The sequence below is a fragment of the Hippocampus bargibanti genome, linkage group LG09, assembly GCF_051943395.1.
Source record: "Hippocampus bargibanti isolate YZ-2025 linkage group LG09, ASM5194339v1, whole genome shotgun sequence".
Taxonomy (NCBI): domain Eukaryota; kingdom Metazoa; phylum Chordata; class Actinopteri; order Syngnathiformes; family Syngnathidae; genus Hippocampus; species Hippocampus bargibanti.
Window position 1 is genome coordinate 5948615 of NC_142742.1, and position 24064 is coordinate 5972678.

The 24064-nt window shown below is 41.4% G+C and overlaps 1 protein-coding gene across 3 annotated transcripts in view; it reads left to right on the forward strand.

Annotated features, from left to right (window-relative positions):
- kif26ab (kinesin family member 26Ab) overlaps positions 1 to 21463 on the forward strand; it is a 78445-nt gene extending 56982 nt beyond the window's left edge. For all 3 annotated transcript variants that reach the window (XM_089004423.1, XM_089004424.1, XM_089004425.1), the window contains 11 exons: positions 4021 to 4236; positions 7208 to 7301; positions 8404 to 8666; positions 10287 to 10470; positions 12264 to 12423; positions 12734 to 12896; positions 14482 to 17710; positions 18361 to 18545; positions 19167 to 19190; positions 19297 to 19447; positions 20066 to 21463. In XM_089004423.1, coding sequence (XP_088860549.1) covers positions 4021 to 4236; positions 7208 to 7301; positions 8404 to 8666; positions 10287 to 10470; positions 12264 to 12423; positions 12734 to 12896; positions 14482 to 17710; positions 18361 to 18545; positions 19167 to 19190; positions 19297 to 19447; positions 20066 to 20247 — 4851 coding nt within the window. In that variant the 3' untranslated portion in view covers positions 20248 to 21463. The remainder of the gene's footprint in view (positions 1 to 4020; positions 4237 to 7207; positions 7302 to 8403; positions 8667 to 10286; positions 10471 to 12263; positions 12424 to 12733; positions 12897 to 14481; positions 17711 to 18360; positions 18546 to 19166; positions 19191 to 19296; positions 19448 to 20065) is intronic.
- The last annotated feature ends 2601 nt before the right edge of the window (positions 21464 to 24064 follow it).

Consider the following 24064-nt stretch of genomic DNA (forward strand, 5'->3'; position numbering starts at 1 on the left):
TTACATAAATGCATAAACAGACATAAATAATCTAATATATACATAGATATGAATGAATGAATGAATGAATGAATGTGGAACTGTCGCGGCTTGGAATTAATGCGGATTTACATGTTACAGGAGACCTTTTCGGGCCTTTTGTCATTGAATTTGAACACATCGGACTGAAAGACAAATCGGTGATTATCAAAAAATTAAAAAAAAATAAATAAATATTAACTGTTGAATTAATTATTATTTATCTGTCACGGCTTGGAATAGACGCGGATTTACGTGGGACAGGAGCTATGAGACAGTCTCTTCGTCAATGGATGTTACTGCTTCGGTTTTGCTTTTCAACATTTAGCTTGTAGCAGACGTGCACGTTTCATCACGACGTCCCTGATCCACTGGTGAAAAGGACGCTTTGATGTTCTTCCTCTTTCATCTAGAACTGCTTAATACAACAAAGGGGTTGCAGAAAATGCTTAAGATCGAATGCCTCTGTGTCTTTGTGTTGTCATATTATTTTGATTTTTATTTCTTTTGACTTTAAGATGGCGCCACAAGAGTGGCTGCTTTTACAGCAGCTCCTGTATTTTGTTTTTCTACTTCTTCCTTTCCTTTTTTCTTTATTTCATAACTTTTCTGTTGTGAAATGTGAATTTCTCCACTGCGAGACTAATAAAGCCTAATCCAATGCAATTCAAATAAATAAATGTAAGTCACGGGTTGTCAATGTTTGTTAGTTACACTGGGTGACGCTGAGCAGGCATTCAAGTAAACTGTGTAAACACATCACTCTTCCTCTGTGGTTTATTGGCCATTGTTTGTCTTCGCCAGCATCCTGTATTTATGAAACAGAAGTCCCCTGAACAAGTTTCAGTAGGAAGTGCTTGCATTTTTTTATTTATTTATTATTTTTTTTTTGGTGGCAGGTATCCAGAGAGTCGTGCCATTGATTGCGAATTTCCCAGCGTGACACACTCAGTCTGTGTTGTAAACAAACCTAAAATTGAGGTAAACTGTGCATCTGTGCACCCAAAGGAGTTGTTTCCAAAGAGGTGATTAACATTTATGGCCGCTGTTACAAAAGTGCGGAAAACTAAATTCCAAAGCAATGGCATTTTTATTTTCAATTTTTGATTGAACTTTCAATTGTTGATTGACCAAATAAGAGCCTACTTATCCTACTATGGGTCATGTTAAAAGTAGGTCACATCTACTTTTGATGTAGCCACAGTGTTGATTGCCAAAACTGCACTAATGGACTTGTTAGGGGGATCTACGAGCAGCGAACCAGGAGCCATTAGCGCAGCAGTTTGAGGTGTGAAAGTACCGGAGCCATTCCTTTGTGGCCTTCAGCATGCCAACATAAATATAGCTGAGGTATTCGCTTGGCTGGCAGCCCTCTGTGTGAGATGCTGTAGCTACAGTACGTGGAAAGGGCCTGTTTAAATGCCACAGCAAATGTAATCGGCGCAACATACGCACGTGTCAGTCATGGCAACAGCTCCCCTGCTGAGTGGAAAAATGCACTTTGCAAGAAAACGATTTACGGGCACATTGTTTTAGAGAGCTCTGCTGCCCGAATGTCAAGTCGTTTTTTTATTTTTATTGAACTATAAGTACTAAGAAGAATGGGTTTTTGTGCAGGATTAAAGACCTCTGCCACACTGGTCAAAATGTCAGCTAGAATGAATCCAATAATCATTTCCAGCTGGACATTAGTTTAGATATCGCTGAGTCCATCAACAGTTCCCATAATTTTCATCCTCAACTCTAATTGGCTTCTCTCCTTACACGGACAATTCAATAAATCTAAGGTGTGCAGTAATATCAATTGGTTCATATCCACAACAGCGCAGATGTGCATTTATGCCTGCTACATTCAAGTACACTATATACTATATACACTGAATATATAGTACACTAAAGTCTCGTTATATCGATATTCAAGGGAGTCCGAAAAAATATCGATATAACCGGGACTATCGATATATCCGACCCTGTTTGCATGTAATTTTCTCCGTGCGTGCATAGAAATAGTATCGATATAACCGGGACTATCGATATATCCGATATCGATATAACGAGACTTTACTGTATATACAACACAGTCGCAGCAGTACAGTAATTATTGAATGCATATATAAATACAGTGATACCTCAGCCTGCAAACTTAATTGGTTCCCAGAAAGTGTGTGTAAGGTGAAAAGTCCGTCTGCCAAACATTTATTTACCATAAGAAAGCATTAAAAATGAGAATAATCCGTTCCCATGTCCCCATAAAACAAAATTTTCTATTAAATAAGCCTTAAAACTTTACAAAATATACCTTATTTTATGTATAAAAAATGTGCTATTGTATTGTAATTAAAGAAATAAACTGGACTATATAATAAAGTCGTTTTATTTACCTTTGTGATGGTCATTGATGTAGTTGCCTCTTGATGACATCCGAGTGAAGTTGTCGTGCTTTTTCGGCAATAATACCCTCACTCACACGCTCCCCTGCTAGCTGCTTCTCATTAATCCAAACAGCAACAACATAAGTTTTTCCACCACTTCTATTGCCTGAGACCGTTGCTTAGACAACACAGAAACACCATTAGCCACTCGTAGCAATGGTCGACTTAGCGTACTTGTACTGGTACGCTAAGCCACGCAAATGCACACCTCGTTCGTGTTTCTCGATGATCTCCTTCTTCTGCTCGACCGTAATTTTCTTTTGTGTCCTCTTCGGCTTAACCTGTGGTGGGGTCTTTTTCGGTCCCATAATAGCAAAAGTACTCCACTCGATAACAAACCATGTCTGCACTCAAAGAAAGATAGTGACGAAAACTAGTCCGCCAGCCATCGTGGCGCTGTGTGGTATGGTTTGTCCGCCAAGTTTATATTCTCGCGAATTTAATGTTCGTAAGGCAAAAAGTTCGTGAGCTAAAGTATTCATAAGCTGAGGTATCACTGTGTTGCGTGTGTGTGTTCTCCAGCTGGTCCAGAATGCTGCTACTCGCCTCTTGACTGGTACTCATAAGAGGGAGCACAAAACTCGAACTCTTTTCATTCGACTCAGAATGATTCCGGCTTAATCTTGGCTTTACTCCCTGGTGCTTTCTACTGTCTTTGTGACTGCTTTATTTTTTTCTGTGTAGGATAGTTGTCCATGTTAAGCGCTATGGTACAGCTTCAGCTATTAAAGTGCTGTATGAATCAATATGTATTGTAATGTATTATACAGTATATATTGTATATATTTTAGATAAATATATATATGTAGATATATCGATATGTATGATTACTGCAAGTTTTAATGAACAGCCACCGCTCACCCTCAGTAACAATGGTGATTAGGAAAACAATATCTGTTGTGATTATATAGCATATGGTCGGGCATGACATTGGCCTATAGAAGGCGCTAAATTTGCTAATGTCGATTTTCCATTTTCCAATCGCAGACAGCAACAGGAGCAGTGAAGTAGGAAGAGTGAAAAGGTCTTATGAAGGGGTGAAGGGGAGGGATTATGCTTGTGCACTCCACACCGGTGAGCTTCCCCATCGTCCAGGAAAAACTCCCCGCTGGAGCGCTAATCCCCTCGCATGGCACACGCTTCACAGGCATTCATCTGCAGCGGTCTACGCCTCGATTTTCAATGCACACCTTGCCCGCCTCGCGCTGACACCATTAGGCATTAGTCTGACCTACCGCGTTTGCCAGTCAATGTCGGATCGAGTGTTTCCATGGGAACCTTGGTTGTCCATAGATGATGTGATGTTAATGCACAGTGTGGCCCACTAAGCTTTCCTTTTTGGAGCTATATTCAGAATTACTATATAATTTATTCTCGTTTGTTAGCATTCAAAGCAAAAAAAGACGGTCATTGCAGCCTGTAATTTCGCTCCCTCTGCAATGAATCTGAAAATGTGTTCTTACAAACCTCCATGTTGTCATGCCGTGACCATTTTTCATGCTTTATTTGCTTTATAATTGAACCCGTCTTTTTTGTACCTCGTTGCTATTTGTATTCCTCCCTGCTGCAGGTCAAAGTGATGATGCGCATTTGCCCTTCTTGGGAAGCAACCGACTCGTCCGAGTTTCAGTCGTTCTTGAAAGTGGATAGCAGGAAAAAGCAGGTAACCCTCTACGATCCCGCTTCCAGCCCTCCGCACTCAAGTTCAGGACACAGACGCTCCGCCACTGTCGCTGTCCCAAAGATATTTGCCTTTGATGCTGTTTTTACCCAAGACGCCTCACAAGTAAGTACATACCGTGTATGTACAATGATGACTTGGCTTACAAACTTAATTGGTTCCCAGACAGAGTGTGTAAGGCGAAAAGTGTTTATCCCAAAAATTAAATTTCCATTTGAAACCATTAAAATGAGAATAATCCATTCCCAGGTCCCCCATAAAACATAAATTTCTACTTTCTACTTTTCTAAGCCTTAAAACTACAAAAAATATAGTGTATTTTATGTATAATAAATGTGCTATGTTATTATCAGAATCAGAATCATCTTTATTGCCAAGTATGTAGAACACACAAGGAATTTGTTTCCGGTAGAACACGCTGCACTAGTATCGTTGTCAAAAAAAAACTGCTAAGTGGCACTATACAGTTCCATTTGGGCGGCTTCAAAGAGTTAATGGCTTGGGGAAGAAGCTGTTTATAATTAAAGAAATAAACTGTACTTTATAATAAAGTCATTTTATTCACCTTTTTGATGGACATTGATGGCCAGTTTCCTCAGCGTTAAACGCTTGATGAGGAACGTAACCTTCTTCTTGCACCATCTTGAGGAAGGATCGCTTTCTCTGCGATAATTGTATCTAGTTCCTCATCAATTGTGTTCTGTTTAGCTGGATTGATAGCTTTTTGCATCAAGTGTACAGATGGCTTGTGCGGGTTGTTTGTGGAGCCTGATCGATGGGATATTTTAACCTTGCAGTCTGCACTCTGCCTTTGAACTATCAAAGTTGAAACTCTCTCACTGTCGTCGACCTGTCTCTTTAATGTTTAAACCACCTCCCCTCACTGCTGCATTCTTGACCAATGACGTGGCTTTAACCGAAGACTGGGGGCGGGGAATAGAGGACAAAAACAGTCGGCTGTCATTTTGTTGTTAGAACGGGCTTGTACGCGAATGACACAACAGTCATTGAGGCAGCTCCGTGTGTATCCCGAAAAAAGTTTGTATGCCAAGGTAAAATTTTCATAAATTTAACGTTCGTAAACCGAAAAGTTCGTAAGCCAAGGGGTTCATAAATCGAGGTATCACTGTATGTCATTGTGCGTGTGTCTGAATTGTTTTTGAAGGTGTCGTAGACTCTCAAGGGTAAAGCAACGTCTTGTAGCTGACAGGGTGTGGGCAGGGTCTTGAAAAAAAGGTTGCTCTTAGGTCAGGGGGCGTTTTTTTACCAGTGTGTGTCTAACAGCCGGTCCTTTGAAGCCATCTGGCAAATGGTTTGAATTCACTGGAGTCATATCTAAGCTCGCTGCTAATTCTAATCTCAACCCTTGCGAAGAATGCCCACTGACATGAAAGACAAAAGGGGAGATAAATATCTGAGTTTTTTTTTTAACTCATTCACTTCTATTCACAAATGTATACGGGAATGGAAAATATGACGTCGAGCGCCATTCTTAAATTTATTTGGGTTTTGTTTTTTTCATGCTTGGGTGCTGATATAGCGCTGGCCGTGGCCTCCGTCAAAGTTTTTTCTCTTCCACAAGGGGGTAGCATTCCCCCTTTTTATATGTTATTGCTTTCTTCCAGCTTCAGCTGTTGTTAAAGCGCGATATAAATCAATATGTATTGTATTTTGTACCGCCGCTCCCATTTCAAGCTCTGATAACTTCAGTCCTATATAATTTAGGAATTTACTCTTTTTTCCGAGAAAAGAAGAGAGTGTAAAGTTTCTTACGCTGAATTGAATGTTTATGTAGTCCGAAAACTCAATATTCTGTGGGTCCTGGAATTTGAGTGACAATGACAAAAGCCCTGGCAATGGAGTGGACATACCTAAATTCATCCACTGCCATCCTCAAATGTATTCGGGAATTGAAAACATGACGTGGAGCGCCATTCCCGAATTTGGGTTTTGGCTTTTCTTGCGGGGGTGCCGATAAAGCGTTGGTTGGACCTGTGGCAATGTTTTTTTACCTTCCACGAGGGGGCAGCAATTCCCCTTTTTTCCATGTTAGCGCTTTGTTCCAGCTTCAGCGCTATATAAATCAATATGTATGTATAGTATTGTATATTGTACAGCCGTCCCCACTTCAAGCTCATACAACTCCAGACCCATATAACTTAGGAATCAACTCTTTTTTCTGAAGAAGAGTGTATAAGATTTCTAACACTGGATTGAATGTTTATGTAGTCCTAAAACTCAATATTCTGTGGGTCCTGGAATTTGTGTAACAATGACAAAAACCCTGGCGCTGGAGCGGACCCAATTGACTATAAAATGTCTGAGAGTTTTGAAAGGCACAAATAAAATGTATTATTGTTATTATATATTTTTTTGCACATCTTACATTGAATGAGTTATATGTCTGTGTAAGCTCTCAGTCGTACAGGAGTGGTCCATCGATGAAAAGGTTTCTTCAGCCATCATCTGTACTTCTTTGAAGGTGTCGGACGTTTCGCTTCTCATCCAAGAAACTTCGTCAGCAAACTGAAGTCCGAGATGACGGCTGAAGAAACCTTTTCATTGAATGAGTTAAAAAATGCTAATGTACATTTGAGTACCGTTACTCAAAATTAACATCCTCTTTGTAATGCAGAGTGATCCATCCGTCATCATTCTCTGTACTTAGAACAAGTGTTTGTTTAAATAAGATGGCTGATAGTTTAAGCCTAAAAGATTTTCACTGCAAAGCTCCGACCGACGTGCTGAGATGGCGCCGCTGGGACCGCACTGCTGGTGGCTAACTGTACCAGCAAGCTGCCGTGCTGTTAGAAGCCTTGTTTGCTGTATGATGTATGAGAAGAGAGGAGGGAGGGGGGCTTCACCGCACGAGCACTACCCCCGTAGGGCCTATACTAAAACAAATGGAGAAAAAAAACGAGTAACGCATTAATGCATGCATACTTGAAAACGCATTAAACAAATACGAAAGCCATTCACACAACTTGGTTAAGCGATGCCAAAGAAATGTTCATCTACTGGATGATTGATTGTTGGCTTCTATGTGGTTATAAATGCTGGATGTTTTGGTCCACAGGCTGAGGTGTGTTCAGGTACGGTAGCCGAGGTCATCCAATCAGTGGCAAATGGCGCCGATGGCTGCATCTTCTGCTTTGGACAAGTTAAGCTTGGTAAGGCGCTGAAAAGTTGGGTTGAATGATTAATTAAAAAAAAAAAAAAAAAAAGAATCAATGTAATGTATTTTCTGCACCATAAGGCGCATCAGACTTATATAAGGCGCACCTTCAATGAAGTTTTCCATATATAAGGCACAAGGGATTATTATGGTCATCTTTTGAAATATTTGAAGATTTTTACGTGCGCCTAACAGTTCAGAAAATACGGTTAATGTGTGTGTTCTTGTTATTGAGTTGTTGTGTAGATAATTACCGTATTTTCCGGTGTATAAGGCGCACCTGAGTATAATGCACACTCGATTATAAGGTGCAGGGTCATCTTTTGAAATATTTGAAGAGTTTTAAGTGCGTCTAACAGTGAAGAAAATATAGTAAATCTGTGTGCTCTTGTTATTGTGTAGGTAATTACCGTATTTTACGGCATATAAGGCGCACCTGAGTATCATGCACATTTGATTATAAGGTGCATGGTCATCTTTTGAAATATTTGACGATTTTTAGGTGCATCTAACAGTGCAGAAAATATGGTAAATGTGTATGCTCTTGTTATTGAGTTATTGTGCAGACATATACCGTATTTTTCGGTGTATAAGGTACACCTGAGTATAAGGCACATCCCCAATGAATGGTGTATTTTCAAACTTTTTCCATATATAAGGCGCACCTTCAAGGAATGAAAGAAAATCTAAATATAACGTATAAATATAAGTTTTCCAAATATAAGGTACACCACATTATAAGGCACTACCTTACAGGCTGCGGTTACGCACGACTTTGTCTACAGGGGGAAATGTGAATCGTTGGCTGTAGTTGCCAGATCTGTTGAGGCTCAATATTACTTCACATATAAGGCACAGGGTCATCTTTTGAAGAAAATCAAGGTTTTTCCGTGTGCCTTATACACCGGAAAATACTGTATTTTATAGCCTGGGGAACACAGAGGTAACCACCGAGGTGAGCACATGTGTCTGACAAAACTGCCACTCAAGCAAAATGATTCTGATAAGCTGATTCAGCTGAGTATTTTTCTTCACTCCGTAACTGTCATTTGAAAACCTGGCCAACAAGTAAGTGATTTAATTTGCCCCTTTCACAGGCAAGACGTACACAATGATCGGCAAAGACAGCTCCACTCAGACTTTGGGTGTGGTGCCCTGTGCCATCTCCTGGCTCTTCAAGCTCATCAACGAACGCAAAGAGAAAACAGGCGCACGCTTTTCCGTCCGGGTGTCCGCAGTGGAAATTTTTGGGCAAGATGAGGAACTGACGGATCTGCTGTCTGAAGTATCGACGGGGAGCCAGCAAGAAGGCCAATCGCCGGGTATTCATCTCAGAGAGGATCCCATTTGCGGCACTCAAGTAAGGAGAAGCCGACATTATAACGGGGGAAGAAAAATGGCTTTGTTCCTTTTAACTCATTCATTGCCATTCAAAAAATTATTCGGGAATTGAAAAAATATGACGTAGAGCGCCATTCCCGAATTTCTTTGGATTATGTTTTTTTTCATGCTTGGGTGCCGATAAAGCGCCTGGCCATGGCCACTATCAATGTTTTTTTTTTTCTCTTTTCCAACTAACTGACAGCAGAAAAACGTTTTATAGCATCTAAAATACCCAAAACTGATATTTTTAGTCAAATGCAACACCAATAAAAATGACTTAGTGTCCCAAAACTGACACAAAATGAGGTCGGAACAGGGCAGATTCAGAAAGTCCCGCCCCCTTGTTCGTGACGTCACTATTGGTCACACACTGCCTCGCTCCAGAATCAAAACAATGGCTTCAAAGAGTTCAGATTCGGAGAAGATGCTTTCTTGTTACTCATCCAGTTATGAATATGATTCAAATAGTTCTGAAGTGGATCTTTAATCGATTGCAAACGATTAAAGAAGTCCTTCTGTATCTATTCGAGCCATCTGGACTCCAATGTAGCGCCCATCAACACGTGTTTTCAGATGAAAAAAAGTACCCAAAATGCATTGCGTGTCGCTTTCTCGGTCAGGGGCGTTCCTGACGTGACGTCACGGCAGGCATCATCATCAACTCAAAAACAAGATTTCCTGAATATTCAGCGCAAGTCTTAAAACGTAAAATATAGCTATATGCGGTGAATCTTTGTAAAATGCGCTCAGTAGAAGTCATTTGAAGTGATTTTACAAATTACGGACGCAACTTGTCCGGTGGTGGCGGTTGTCCTTTAAATGTTTATGTCGTCCTAAAACTTAATATTCTGTGGGTCCTGGAATTCAAGTGACAATGACAAAAACCCTGGCAATGGAATGGACACATTTTCGCACATATCTGGCAGTGAATGAGTTAATGAAGCTTCAAAAACATTTGGCTTATCTTGTTTTTTTTTTCTTCTCTCGGCTATTGTTGTCAGTTCACTTCACTATGGATGTCTCTAGCTCTCTATTTCCACCAAAGGCATCTGTGCCTTATTGATGGCTTTCAACTTACGTTGGCATTGACTCTCTTGTCAGCATCCATCAGCATCTATTACGTCGGTGCGAGAGCACTTCTAAGCACAATGGAAATGTTCTTGGGGGGGGGGGGGTATGGTGTGGGTTTGAAAAGCCACTCACAGGTGTTGCTGTCAGACATTTTGGGTGAATGTGGATGTACCCCCCTCCCTCTTCCGACTTCAAAGGCAGCTCTTCTTCCGCTGAGCAGCCACATGGAGGCTCCTTTCATATTTCCCCTCCTTCTCTATCTCATCTAACTTCATCATCGTCATCCTCTTCTTCATCCCATGGTGAAAGGATTACTTCTGTTTCCCACTGCACCGTTACCTTTGCTAATCGCCCTTCCTCCGTGCGCATATCTGCCCTTTTGATTGCTTCCGAGACCCAATCAAATGGTGATTCCAATTAACCACTAACCCCATTTTTTCCTCTCTCAAGCACCATTTTGTTTCTTTTTCTCACCATAGTGTTTTCTATAAAACCCTCACCCCCCAAACCAAAACCCCTTTTCCAGCTCCAGAATCAGAACGAGCTTCATGCCCCGACAGCTGAGAAGGCGGCTTTCTTTCTGGATGCTGCGATAGCAGCCCGCAGCACCAACCAGCCCAATGCAGAGGAGGAGGAGCGACGCAACTCGCATATGCTTTTCACGCTACACATTTACCAGTATCGCATGGAGAAAAGCGGCAAAGGAGGAAGTTAGTGTCTTTTTATTTTATGTTATATTTTTTCTGTAACTGGAAAATAAGCAACAACCCCATTTCAGAACCAAACCGAAAATTGGGGAACCCTTCCTTTAACATTTCTCACAGATTTTAGCAGCACTTTCTGTTTGGTCGTATATTATTTTCTAAATACAGTAAAGTCTCGTTATATCGATATCGGATATATCGATAGTCCCGGTTATATCGATACTATTTCTATGCACGCACTGAGAAAATTACATGCAAACAGGGTCGGATATATCGATATTTTTTCGGACTCCCTTGAATATCGATATAACGAGACTTTACTGTAATAATGTTTGTTTGCATTTGTGAGGATTGAATATCTCACCAGACGATTTATTGTTACTACTGTCCTGCTATAGTCTTTTTCTTATGTATAAAGTATAAATACTGTGTACATATTTTAATCATGCTGGTACTCTGGCAGAGATGTTCGCTAAGACACTGTGAACAAAGGCTCGAAAACAGGAACGTTGTCTTTTACTGCCGGCAGGGGGCGTGTTTTTCGTGAAGCCACTTTGTGTGTGCTTCTTTGATCGACGTCCAACTTCTGCAACCCTATGCCATGTTATTTATTGAAAGTTTATGCAAATGTAAGTGATACATTAGTAAAACACAGCCTTCTTGATTTGAATACCACACCCTTGGACGTGGTCCCATGGACAACCCTCCAAGTCATCCTTTAGTACAAGCACCAACATCCATAAACCAACAGAACATAGACATTTTAATGGATGGCCTTCCCATGAACTGATAGATTTGTAACCTGGCTCATGATGTGTATCAAATACTCCCTTCCGCCCAAGGCTGGATTTCTTACCCAAAAATGACAGTTCACCTCAGATTGACCCCATATTCTCTATGCTTCCAATGTAGGCCTTGTGTTTGGCCAACTAAGCATACAACAGTATGAACCTTTCAAACATGATAACTTCCATTCTCTCTATTATCTATCATACTCACAAACGATTGTACACAAATTATCCTTAGGAGGGTACCGCGGGTGGCAAACTACTGAGCAGATTTTAGTTGATTTTAGTCACGGGTGGTTCTCAATGAAAAGGTTTCTTCAGCCGTCATCTTTACTGCTATGAAGGTGCCTCATCCAAGTCACTTCGTCTGCGAACTAAAATGTTGCTGGTAGCCCTGGCCCTATATATATATATATCCCTAATTGTCCAGGGGTGGCGGTGCCAGACCTATGCTATGATAGGTCCCTGCACTAAGGTTGGGGGGAGCAAAGGACTATGCCCTGAGGCTACACTGATTACTCTATTCTCCTGACCGATTACCACTATTTTCCTGACTGATTATGCGGTCTATGACTGGCTGATTGCCCCATTTGCTTTGGTATCACCTTATCAGCATAACTAAGCCTATGTGTTAACAATCTAAGAAGTCTCTTGTAAGCACGATCCAAATTAAACCTCACACCACCATGGCGATTTAGTGAAGGATTTTTCTGCTTTATAAAAATAGCTTCATTTACTCGGGTGGTTCTGGTCCCCATTAATAGCGAAAAACGAGGGATTACTGAAAACCGAATAAGATATCCATTGCAGCAACCACTGTCTTTGAACGCATTTCTTTTTGGTGTGCCTGTTTGTTCAATGAAACCTTCTGGGATAAGGTTGAATCATTTCAGAGTGTAAGTTAACTAGTCTAGCCGTATAACACCTCGCATGTAGTGACAGAGTGAAAGGAACTTTGCAGACATGCACTTGTCTTACTCACTCTGTTCGAATGTGACGTTTGGCCTCTAGTGTCGGGTGGGCGGAGCAGGCTACACCTCATCGACCTGGGCAGCTGTGAAAGAGTCTTGAGTAAAAGTCGAGAAGGGGGAGGAGGAGCGTGTCTTTCTCTGAATGCGTTGGGGAATGTCATCATGGCTTTGGCGAATGGAGCAAAACACGTACCTTACAGGTAAGACTCCTCGATCGCTCATAGACGGCATGCCAAGTGTGTTCCTGATGTCATTGTATCATGCGAGTCATTGCGTGTTCCATTCTCCCATGACACGTGTTCTATTCATTCAGTTTGTGAAGTTAGTTTGTGATGAAAGCCTTCACCACTGTTGCAATGAGTTATACATAGTATGATACCAACTGTGTCTGGCAAAGATTTATTAACGCCACCTTAAAAATGAATTCATCCCATTTTTAAATGACGGCTGACTGTATGATAGTATTTATGACAGTGTTTTTCTTCACTAATAACAATGTTCCCCCTGTAGGGATAGCAAACTGACAATGTTACTGAGAGAGTCCCTCGGCAACATCAACTGTCGAACCACCATGATCGCCCACATCTCCGATTCTCCGGTGAACTACGCAGACTCGCTCACCACCATCCAACTGGCATCCCGCATTCATCGCATGAGGAAAAAGAAATCCAAGGTAGCAGGCTCACATCATTGCTAATGTCGGTGGCAGGAATGGACTGATTCGCCCTAATGAGATTCCAAGGTTGTTAAAAAAGTTCATTATTCAACAAATCACAATTCCCGTAGTCAGGTACCGATTGATTACAGAGTAATTGTCCTTAAACACGTCATACTATATCACATAATTTCAATTTTATCCTCCACATTCCGTGGCGTGAATGCAATCTTTAAATAGGTCTTCAATTAAGCAAATTAATGTGGAAGTGCCTCCCTAAATGAAAGATGATCAGTGCAGTAACTCCGATGGCAGTTTTTCCTCTGCTCCTCTCCACGTGAAATCAATACCACGGCCTCGGGCATTGTATAATGCATTTCTTTTTATTAGGGAAATATATGCGCCAGATAATTAGGTGCAATGACAGCGTACATTTATTCCGTTACAGTTCCAGGCATGATTACACTGTATTCCACCCACGGCTATTCATTTTATTGGCATTCATTTCTGTGCGACTATTGATGTGCACTTTCAACCTGGGGATAAACATTGACTGATCATTTCGCATGAATTAATTTTGCCTCAATCTTGCTTTCAGGTTGACTAAATTGTGAATATTAATATCCAGGAGTAATCAACTGGTTTCATAGAATGGTCAGATTGCAGTCTTAAAAAGTCTTCAGAAGGTAGCATATCCATGAATCTCTGCCTTAATCGTCAATAAATTTATTCAATACGTCTTTCAGAAAGTCTTAGAAACACTTGATCATCTGAAATTTTAAAAGGGGTTGACATTTTTTGAAAATAAAATGTTCAAATTACTCTTACAGTATTATCACACATTCAATCACAATCACGGAACCCACTAAAAAAATCACACGGTTTTTGCAGATACAGGGTGACCCAAATCAATGCGTACCCATGAAAATTTCAATTGTGGCTTTGATTACAAAGCTATTTATTTCAAATTACAACCACACATTATTCATTTTATGGAAGACCATTCACCGGAGTTTCGGCTATTTCTGTCAATTTTTAGTCAATTTATGGCTTTCCCGAGATGTTTTCCAAATGTCCACCATTTCGTTGTAAACAAACCTGTACTCGTCCGACAAAGTTGTCAATCACTTTTACACACTCCTCTTTCGGGAGGGTGACACAAAAAGATGCGTCCTACTGAGCCCCTCACTGCAGCAATGTTTTCTCCTGTAAGAGGAGTGTGTAAAAGTGATTGACAACTTAGTCAAACGAGTACAGGTTTGCTTGCAACGAAATGGTGGACATTTGGAACACATCTTGAGAAAGCCATACATTGACTAAAGATTGACAGAAATAGCTGAAACTGTGGTGAATGGTCTTCCATAAACTGAATAATGGTGGTTGGAATTTGAAATAAATAGCTTTTTAATCATAGCCGCCATTTACATTTTCATGGTTACACATCTTTTGGGATCACCCTGTACATGTCCTTTTTATGCTTTAGCATCATTGGTGTATGGGAGTATTGTAATGCGGCTGTTGAACATGGAAGTTAAAAAAGTCTTAAAACATGCCTTAAGAGGACGTAGCCCCATTTAATTAATGCCTGTGTGCTTCTTTACAGTATGCATCCAGTTCATCTGGAGGGGAAAGTTCTTGTGAGGAAGGGAGGATTCGTCGACCACCTCACCTCAGGCCTTTCCATCCTCGTACCATGGCCCTCGACCCGGATTTACCCTCTCTGCTCAGCGATCCAGACTATTCCAGTAGTGAGCAGTCATGTGATACTGTTATTTATGTGGGCCCTGGTGGAGCTGCCATCTCAGACAGGGAGCTGAGTGACAATGAAGGCCCACCCGCTTTTGTTCCCATCATCCCTTCCCTGAACAAGAAGAGGACGGCAAAGGAGGGTCCCTTAGACAGAGACCAATTCTTTAAATGCAACACTTTTGCTGAGCTGCAAGAGAGGCTAGAATGTATAGACGGTAGTGAAGAACCGACAGCATTTGTTGGTGAAGGCAAGCGAAATCAAGAGAGCCCCAAGACGGACAGATCTAAAGAGAACGGTGCAAGCTCTCTTTCACCAAAGACTGTTGCAAGTATGACTTGCAACCAAGATGGAACCTCACCCAAACAATCTCCTAAATCAGTTGCTGTACAGCCATTTTGCCATCCTGGCACTAAATCTAAAGTGGACATTTCTGAAAGGCAAAGCATACCTGCAGAAAGGAAACAACCGGATTACGTTCCAAATGTATGTAGAACAAGTGCGGATGGCGAGAGGAACTTGCTCTCAGAAAACAGTGTTGATGCGGATAAATCGACAATTGCTGTGACAGCTCATCCTGAACCGGTTGTCAGGGAGAAGATCTACTTCAACAAGAAACCTTCCCGCAAGGAAAATTCAGAAAAGTCAGGAGGATCCAACACCAGAATGCCGCCGGTAGGGATGAGCCACCAAGCTGTTAAAAGGAGGGACCCTTCTACTCCGCCAATTCTCCGAGCTCCAATCGAGGTTTGTCAAGTGAGCTCCACCTTGCAGGAAACGTGTTTTGATGGAGACATCCTGAGAGCAACTGTCACCTTGCAGCAACCTGTGGAGCTGAATGGAGAAGATGAGCTGGTGTTCACTGTGGTAGAGGAGCTGTCTATAGGCAGTCTTGGGGACAAGGGCAGGCCATCCAGCATTATCAGCTTTAATAGTGATTGTTCTCTGCAAGCCCTCGCCTCTGGCTCCAGACCTGTCAGCATTATTAGCAGCATCAATGATGAATTTGATGCGTACACATCAACCTTTGGAGGAGCCGAGATAAACGTTGAAATGGTACCACCGTTACAGGAAGGAGCAATGGAGTGTGTGCATAGTAGAGGTTCGTCTGTCAGCTCCTGGCTTAGTGAAGTCAGTGTCTGCACTCTGGAAAGTGAAGGGGCTCAATCTTCTGATGTCTTCCTTCCATCAGACAAGACTGTGGGGCCAGAAGTCGCTTTTAATTTTGATCCCTTAGGTCTGTTCCATTCTGTACCATCAACTCGGGATACTAAGAATTCATTGAATGATAGTGGTTTCAGTTTCTCTGAACATGACAGTGATAGCGTCACCTCGAGCAAGCTATCTTTGACAAAGTGCCCCCCATCTCCAGATTCTACCAAAGCACCCCTCAAATTACCTTCTAAAATAACAAAAGCTTATTCACTAAGCTCCACACTTTTACAGAGTCCCACCATGGTTCAATCCAGTCTTCCAAGAAATATCAAACCTACCTCATCCATACCCAGTTGTAGCAACAGCAGAGATTCACAGAGGCAAAACGCCAAACAGGAAAACCCCTGGCAGCGCACAGACTACCCCCAACAAGCACAACCGATTGTGCCCACGAGCAGGTTTGTCAGAACCCCTCCCAGTGGTATCGCGTCATGCAAAACATCCAAGAACTTTAACAGCGCACCTCGACCATCCAAGGTAAATGGGTCTACCTCATCCCAAAGGGTGGTTGATGGGTGCGAAAAGTCTGCCAATAAGAAATTTGATCCTCCCAGCAGAATGCCTCAACTAAGAAGAGGTGCAACCACTTTAGGAACAGTGCCCTTCATCCATTCGTCGACGGACTACAAGGGAACCCCAGTTGTTGCACCAGCGACAAGCCTTAAATTCTCCTCTCTTGGAAAAAACAAAGATAACTCACAGAAATCAAGTAATCTACCCAGACCAGGTTGCATATCCCCTCCTCCACCGCCAGTAAGAAAGTCCAGTCTTGACCAAAAGACCAAGATCCTTCTACCCCAAAGTGCCTTAAAGTCAGCATATGCGGAGACAGCAAGGAACACTGGGGGCAGGGCCGGGGTATCAGAGGATGAGCTTGAGGTTCGTCACAGAGCGGACTCCATTCATTTAAAAACCTCCAGCCTTCGAGCTGACCAAGGCAATGTTAAACTTACCTCAAGTCTTAAGGCAAGAGGAACAAGAGGTGAAGCTGGGCATCACTATGGTAGTCAGATGTCCTTGGAGAGATGTGACAGTTTGTCTCCGTCCAGCCCTCGAGCTGGGCTGAGTCGTGAAAATAGTGGTGCAAGTCTGGGGAGCAACGGCAGCAAAACTGGTAAATTTATTCCTCGATTAGGTATTCCCAATTCATCAAGTTCTCCTATCGCTACCTGCCCGTCAAGCCCAAGTGGAGAAACCATTGGGAAGACGGGCCAGGTCAAAGTATCAGCAAACCCTCGAGCATTAGGATCACTCACCAGTAGTAAGGCACGCTCATTGTCTGCCAACAGTTCGAAAGGCCTAAGTTCTTCCACCAAATCTTTGGCCACGGCTGTGACTAGAAATACCAACGCCAACCTTCCTCCATCAGGCAGATCTTCAGCTGCTCGGACGGCTGCCGCTGTCACTAGCAAGCCTGGGAGAGGGACTATCATGGGCACAAAGCAAGCTATGCGAGCCGCCAATACCCGAGTGAGCGAACTGGCCACAGGTAGCATATCAGGCAAGCACGCGAAAGTTTCCGGAGATTCAGACAGTAGTAACGACAGTGCTGTGAATGTGGGTGATGACAAAACCCCAATAGCTATGCTCCCATCGCCCTACAGCAAAATTACAGCACCTAGACGGCCCCAACGGTACAGCAGTGGTCACGGTAGTGACAACAGTAGTGTGCTAAGTGGGGAGTTGCCTCCAGCAATGGGCCGCACAGCTCTCTTCTATCATAGTGGCGGCAGCAGCGGATACGAGAGTATGATCCGTGACAGCGAAGCCACGGGGAGTGCTTCCTCTGCCCATGATTCAATGAGTGAGAGTGGAATGTCTTCTTCGGGCAGGACAAGGAGCTCCAAATTCCCCAAAAAGAGAGTGACTGGTGAGAGATGCATAAAATTACTGACACTGTATCGCACATGTTGAGGAAATAGCACTGTATTTTCCGCACTATAAGGCGCACCGGATTATAAGGGTCTTGCGTTATGTACCCAGGGTCATCTTTCGAAGAAAATGAAAGCTTTTGGGTGTGCCTTATAGTCCAGAAAATACGGTAAAAGCATTTCCAACATTTTAAAATAGCAACGTCGCCTGCTGTTCATGCTGCATTTTCGAGAAAGGCTCTTTATCCTTTTTCGTTTCTATTATCCGTTCTTGTACCGTTGCAAATTGGTATTTCATTGTATTTTCTTTCACTCTGATTCCGCTACATGAATTATTCATGTATATATGGAAAACCGGTGATGAATGTTTCATAAAAAGATGACTCCAACTGTGTGGTGATCAGGTTAAATGAATTGAACATGAGCGCCTGGGACCCCGTTCCATTTTTTCAGGCCATTACATCCAAACTTTTGAAATTCAGAGTTGGAATGGAGCTTAAACATAGCCTTTCACAATACTTTCCACTATTGTGAACCTGCAACATGGCAACTCACGAAAAACGTTTAAATGTGCAACCACCAGAACAAACATCAAACACGGTCACCCACAGACTCCATCAAAAACGGTTCTTATATGTGCTTTTTGTAGGTTTCCAAAGGAGACGCCTGATTCCAGCGCCACTTCCAGATGCCTCTTCCCTGGGGATGAAAGTAGGCGCGGCAGGCCAATGGGTCGACTTGCCCCCGATACTAAAAGAACCTTTTGAAATCAAAGTCTATGAGATTGACGATGTGGAACGTCTCCAGAGAGGACGTCAGGAACAAGCTACAGAAGTACGTGGAGGGTCGTTCCTAACGTCGTCTACATTGCGTTGCATCTTGCTGACCTTGTCATGGATCGTGTAGTGTCAGGTTCTCATGAAGCTAAGCTACTGCAACTTGGTGGAAATGTCTTATCTCACTTATTCCTAGTTACTTTTTTCGAGACCACTAACAGGGATAACATACCTTAGACGTCTGACCTTCAGTCAGCTGAGTGGCAAATCCCCAAGTGGAAATGTCAGTCCTGAGATCCGACACGCTCAGAATTTTGACTCTTTGGGAATGTCAACAGTTCTGGAGGCAATTACTAACAGGCTTTAAATGATATATGGACTGATCACGATGACGAGAGTGAGGATAATGAAATTGCGAAGCACGGGAGAAGAATGTACAATGAAGACTGGAGAGGCTCAATCAGCTCACCACTCATCCACTGATTGCCTTTTATAGCTCCTTTGCTTTGGCTCATTGACTGCTATCATAGGTTTCTTCACAACTACGTCGAGATGTGTTAACTTTTTGATTTGCTTTTAATTAGTGGACACATTCCAACAAAAAAAAAATATGACCATGCTTCAGTGAAATATATCATGATTCATCACGATCAACATGTTTTCTTCCTTCACTTTGCAGCAACCATTTCACGATGTTGACAAGGTGAGAAAACACTATGCTAGATATTCCCCCACACATGTCCAAATATCAAATTGATTGAGATTTGACATCCATACGGTTTATTGAAACACTTCTGATCTTCCCTTAGGGTCTGTTGTATTTTAATAATAAGTTGAAGATGTTGGAGAGAAGGCAGCAGCAAGTAAAGGAGTTGAAATCAAAGCATGAAGTATTATTGGAAGAGCTGGAGGACACCAAAGCCCGGCTAATGATGGATCCCAGGAAGTGGTGCGGGGAGTGTAAGTAACCCCCTTCCCCATACCCCATATCTATGCTCAGTGTGTGTCCGAGATGTTCGATCGGACATTGTGGACAAAGACTCCAACCCAGAAAGATTGTCTTTACTGCTGGCAGGAGACGTAGCCGTTCATGACAGACGCCTGCATTCTGCAGCCCTCTGCCAAGCTATTTATTGAGAGTATATGCAAATTTAAGTGATACATTTGTAAAACAGTTATCTTGATTAGAATACCACACCCCTGGGCGTTCTAAACGCAAATAGCTGTAAGCAATAAAACATTGTCTTTTCCATGAACTGATAAATTTGTACCCTGGCTAATGAGCTCTTCCTGTGAAGGATTTCAAGTCGTAAATTGCTTCGGTGATAGAGTTTCCCAAGTCCTAAATTCTTTTCAAGCCCAGATCTCCTAGTTGAAGATGACAGTTTCACTTGCTGTGTCTGTTGTCCTCAGATTGGCCCCAGATTGTGCTTCAATTGTGTATTCGAGTCACACATGTTGACTAAATATATAACAGCATAAAACTTAAATATGGTAACTTCTTATTCTGTCTAATCTCTATCAGTGTGTTATTGGCATCGTAACATCTGACCTACCATTGTTGCTTTTTGTAACCAGTCGAAGTGGATTCAAGTTTGGATAAAGAGTCTCCAGAGTACCTGGATATCTTGGAGCGGGTCACAGAGGAGCTGGAATTTTGCGTCAACTTGTGCAAGTCACGCGTCATGATGGTGACCTGCTTCGACATCAGCACGCACGCAACCGCCACTCACGAGGATACGCGGGAAGTTGAAGTCTGAAGACCAACGCAAGTCGATGCGAGGAAGTGAATAAGTGTGAAAAGGATGGTGAAATGTAGCAGACGCTTCAAGGATATGACTGCAAGAAAGGCCGTTTGCATGAACACCGGAAATCAGAACCACATTGCTAGAGTGCCTCGTTGTCCTGGACAAGGCATTGAAATGAAACGTGAGCACAAATGCATAGCAGTGGCCATTGTGTACTCTTACTCAAGAGTCAGTGAACACCTGGAAGTGCCTTTATGAAAACGTGTTTCATGTCATTGTTTTCCTTTTCGGTGCCGGCATATCTGTAAACCTAAGCAAAGTCTAAACATTTGGCTTTCAAGAACAAATATTTTATATTGCATTGTAAAAGTGTATTTATGAGTATGTGGTGTGTAAAAAATTATGAAAGGGTAAAAATAAAAGGGGGAAGAAAAAGAAATGAAATTTAAAAAAAAAAGCAATAAGCTAATGTTATTGCTCTCCCGGATTTTGCCTTTTCTCTTGTTTGAAACCTCACTCAGCATTTTCGTCATCAGCCTCTTGCGCCTTATGTTCAACTTTTGTAGTTTTCTAGACCTTAAAACTGGACTGTGTTTCTTACCAACGACGCATTTTCTCTCATCCCCCCCATCACCTATCACCTTCCCTGCCGAATACTGCAAGGTTGAGTGAATGCTTTTTTTTTTTTGGCTCTCCAGTTGCCTTGATCACAAGGAATCTGTGTATGCACAAACGTAGAGCAGCAGTTCCATTACTCCATCGGTGCCCAAAACGAGCTGCTAAGCCAAAACATATCAATCAGAGAGCCACTGTGATGGACACTTAGCGTTAGTTCTCCTTGGTGCCTCCGCGTGTGTCCATGTCATGATTTTTTACACTGACCTAGCATAACGAATAGTCACACTGACAGTAAACGGAGAGCTAACTATACAATGTAGAAAAAAATACGGCACAACGGAGAAAGCACAAAAAAGCCTGTTGTTTGGTTTTTATTGTTGTTTATTTGTTACAGCCGAGCCTCAAGCTCTATGCATTCCACTTTTTACTGAAATTACTGTCCGACTATTGGTACTGACTTTAAGCGCAGTCGCATATGTCGGACGATTTGCCCAGAACTATTTTTATTATTATTATTATTATTATTATTATTATAGTACATATATTGGATGATTTGCCCTGAACTATTTTATTATTATTATTATTATTATTATTATTATTATTATTGGTAGTATTACTATTATCGGCATAATAATAATAATAATAATAATAATAATAATAATAATAATAATTATTATTATTATTATTATTATTATTATTAGCTAAGTTATTATTGTTAGCGATCTATCTATCTGTATGTCTAACGATGATAATTCAAATACAATAATAAAAATAATAATAGATATATGGATAGATAACAATAATAATGCAGATAATAAAATAATACTGATAATAATAGTAATACTACTAATAATAGTAATTGTTTTTTTTTACTTATTTGTGCAAATTTTGAAAAATTGCTAAAACTACTCCACGCCATCATCACTACAGTTTCCAAGGACATTATGCAGCTAATCATCTAAAATGATCACTGGAAATGATTGTGAACAAGCAACCTTTTTTTTTTTGGGGGGGGGGGGGGGGGGGGGGTGCATTTTTTTTCTATATCTGCATTAATAGGAATTTGTTTACTTTCTACAACAAAGATGTTCTCTCTCAGGCCCTCTCGGAAGATGCTGCATGAGATTTTTTAATCATTTTTTGTAATGGATTTTACTCCATTTTTAACCATTCAAATTTTTTACAATACTTCATTTTTCACTAATGTGGGTTTAGGCTTGTGAATTAAATAAAAAAAACTTCTCGTACCAAACCAAGACCTTTTTCCAAGAAATTATTTTATGTAAAGACACATTTCATATCGAAACCCATATTTTCAAATATCTTTGTTTTTGTATAGGATTTTCAAACTCTGTATATAGATGTATGATATGGCAGCTTGTGTTTTACTTTTACAGTATCTGTGAATAAAATACTTCTTACTGATGATCCAGACTTATTATTATGATTATTGTATTTGCTGCTTTTGTTTATTTATTTTCTGATTCGCACATTAATCTTTATCCTGACTCGGTGTGAGTGGCTCTGGCAGACTCTCTAGTCTGTGCCAGAGTGACAAATCACAACTCATAACAAGAAAAAAAATGTCTTATTCGGATAATCAATGCGGTATTCGAACAAAATTTGATATTTTTGAACATATATGTAACTGCATTTAAATGAGGACGGTTGACAGTATGTGCAGCGTAGATTTGAGTCTACGTTTGATGAACAACGCAAATAACATTACTCGGTCTGCTTATTTCCACCTCCGTAATATTAACCGTCTCCGTCCCTCGCTCACCCCTCACTCCGCTGCTATCCTTATCCACAGTCTTGTCACCTCCCGCATCGATTATTGCAACGCACTTCTCTTCGGTGTCAATCAGAAATTTCTCCATAAACTCCAACTCGTCCAAAATTCTTCAGCCCGGATCATCACCAAAACCCCCTCCTTTCACCACATCACCCCTGTACTCCAGCAACTCCACTGGCTACCGGTTAAACATCGTATCGAATTCAAAATACTTCTGTTTACTTTCAAAGCCATCCATAACCTTGCTCCTCCCTATCTTTCTGACCTGCTTCAAATCTCTGTTCCCTCTCGGTCCCTCAGATCCTCATCCTCCCTTCACCTCTATGTGCCCTCTGCCCGTCTCACCACGATGGGATGCAGAGCTTTCAGCCGCTCTGCTCCCAAACTCTGGAATTAACTCCCACCCAACATCCGTAATATTGACTCCCTCCCTATTTTCAAGGCTCATCTCAAAACCCATTTGTTTAAAATTGCTTTCAATGTATAATTCTCTCTGCTATTTTATTATTTATCATTTTACTTATGGTTTTATTGTTATGTGCTGTGTTCTATTGTTTTTATTGTAAAGTGTCCTTGGGTGTTTTGAAAGGCGCTTGAAATAAAATGTATTATTATTATGTAGGTCACCATAATGTTTAGATGTCAATGTGAAACATTTTAATATAACTGACGGTAATGAAAACATTTTTATCATAATAATCATAATATCATAATAATACATTTGTAAGCGCCTTTCAAAACTCTCAAAGTCACTTTACATCACAGCATACGTTTTTCTGTAAGTGAGCAGCGGCAGCGACACACGCCAGCATTCACTCAACCCGAAACTCAAATACAGTAAAGTCTCGTTATATCGATATCGGATATATCGATAGTCCCGGTTATATTGATATTTTTTCGGACTCCCTTGAATATCGATATAACGAGACTTTACTGTAGATAGAAAGCTAGCTAGATAGCTAATAGATACAATAAGAATAATAATAATACATATCTATATCAAGCTATAATGTCTAGCTAGCTAGATAGATAGCCAGGCAACTATATCGCTATAAAGCTGATAGCTATCTAGCTAGATAGCCAGCCAGGGAGCTAGATGAAAAATAGCTAGCTAGCAAGGTAGCTAGCTTCATAGCTGGTTAGCTAGATGAATAAATCAGGAAATATTCACACTAAATGCCTTTATTTGGCCAGCCAACGAAGGCATTTTTGAACAAATCATTATCCCAATGCTTTTTAAAAGTGAACCTAACACTCCTTCTTACATATCCTCTAATCCGACTGCGTTTTCATTGCTGTTTCTGGTACATGAAAGGAAAACTAGTCTTTATGGGAAATCTCAGTCCTGCTCCTCTGCCCCCCCCCCCAAACCCCCCTTCATCAGCCCGAGGCAAAGGTAGCGGTCCTGCTCGCTCA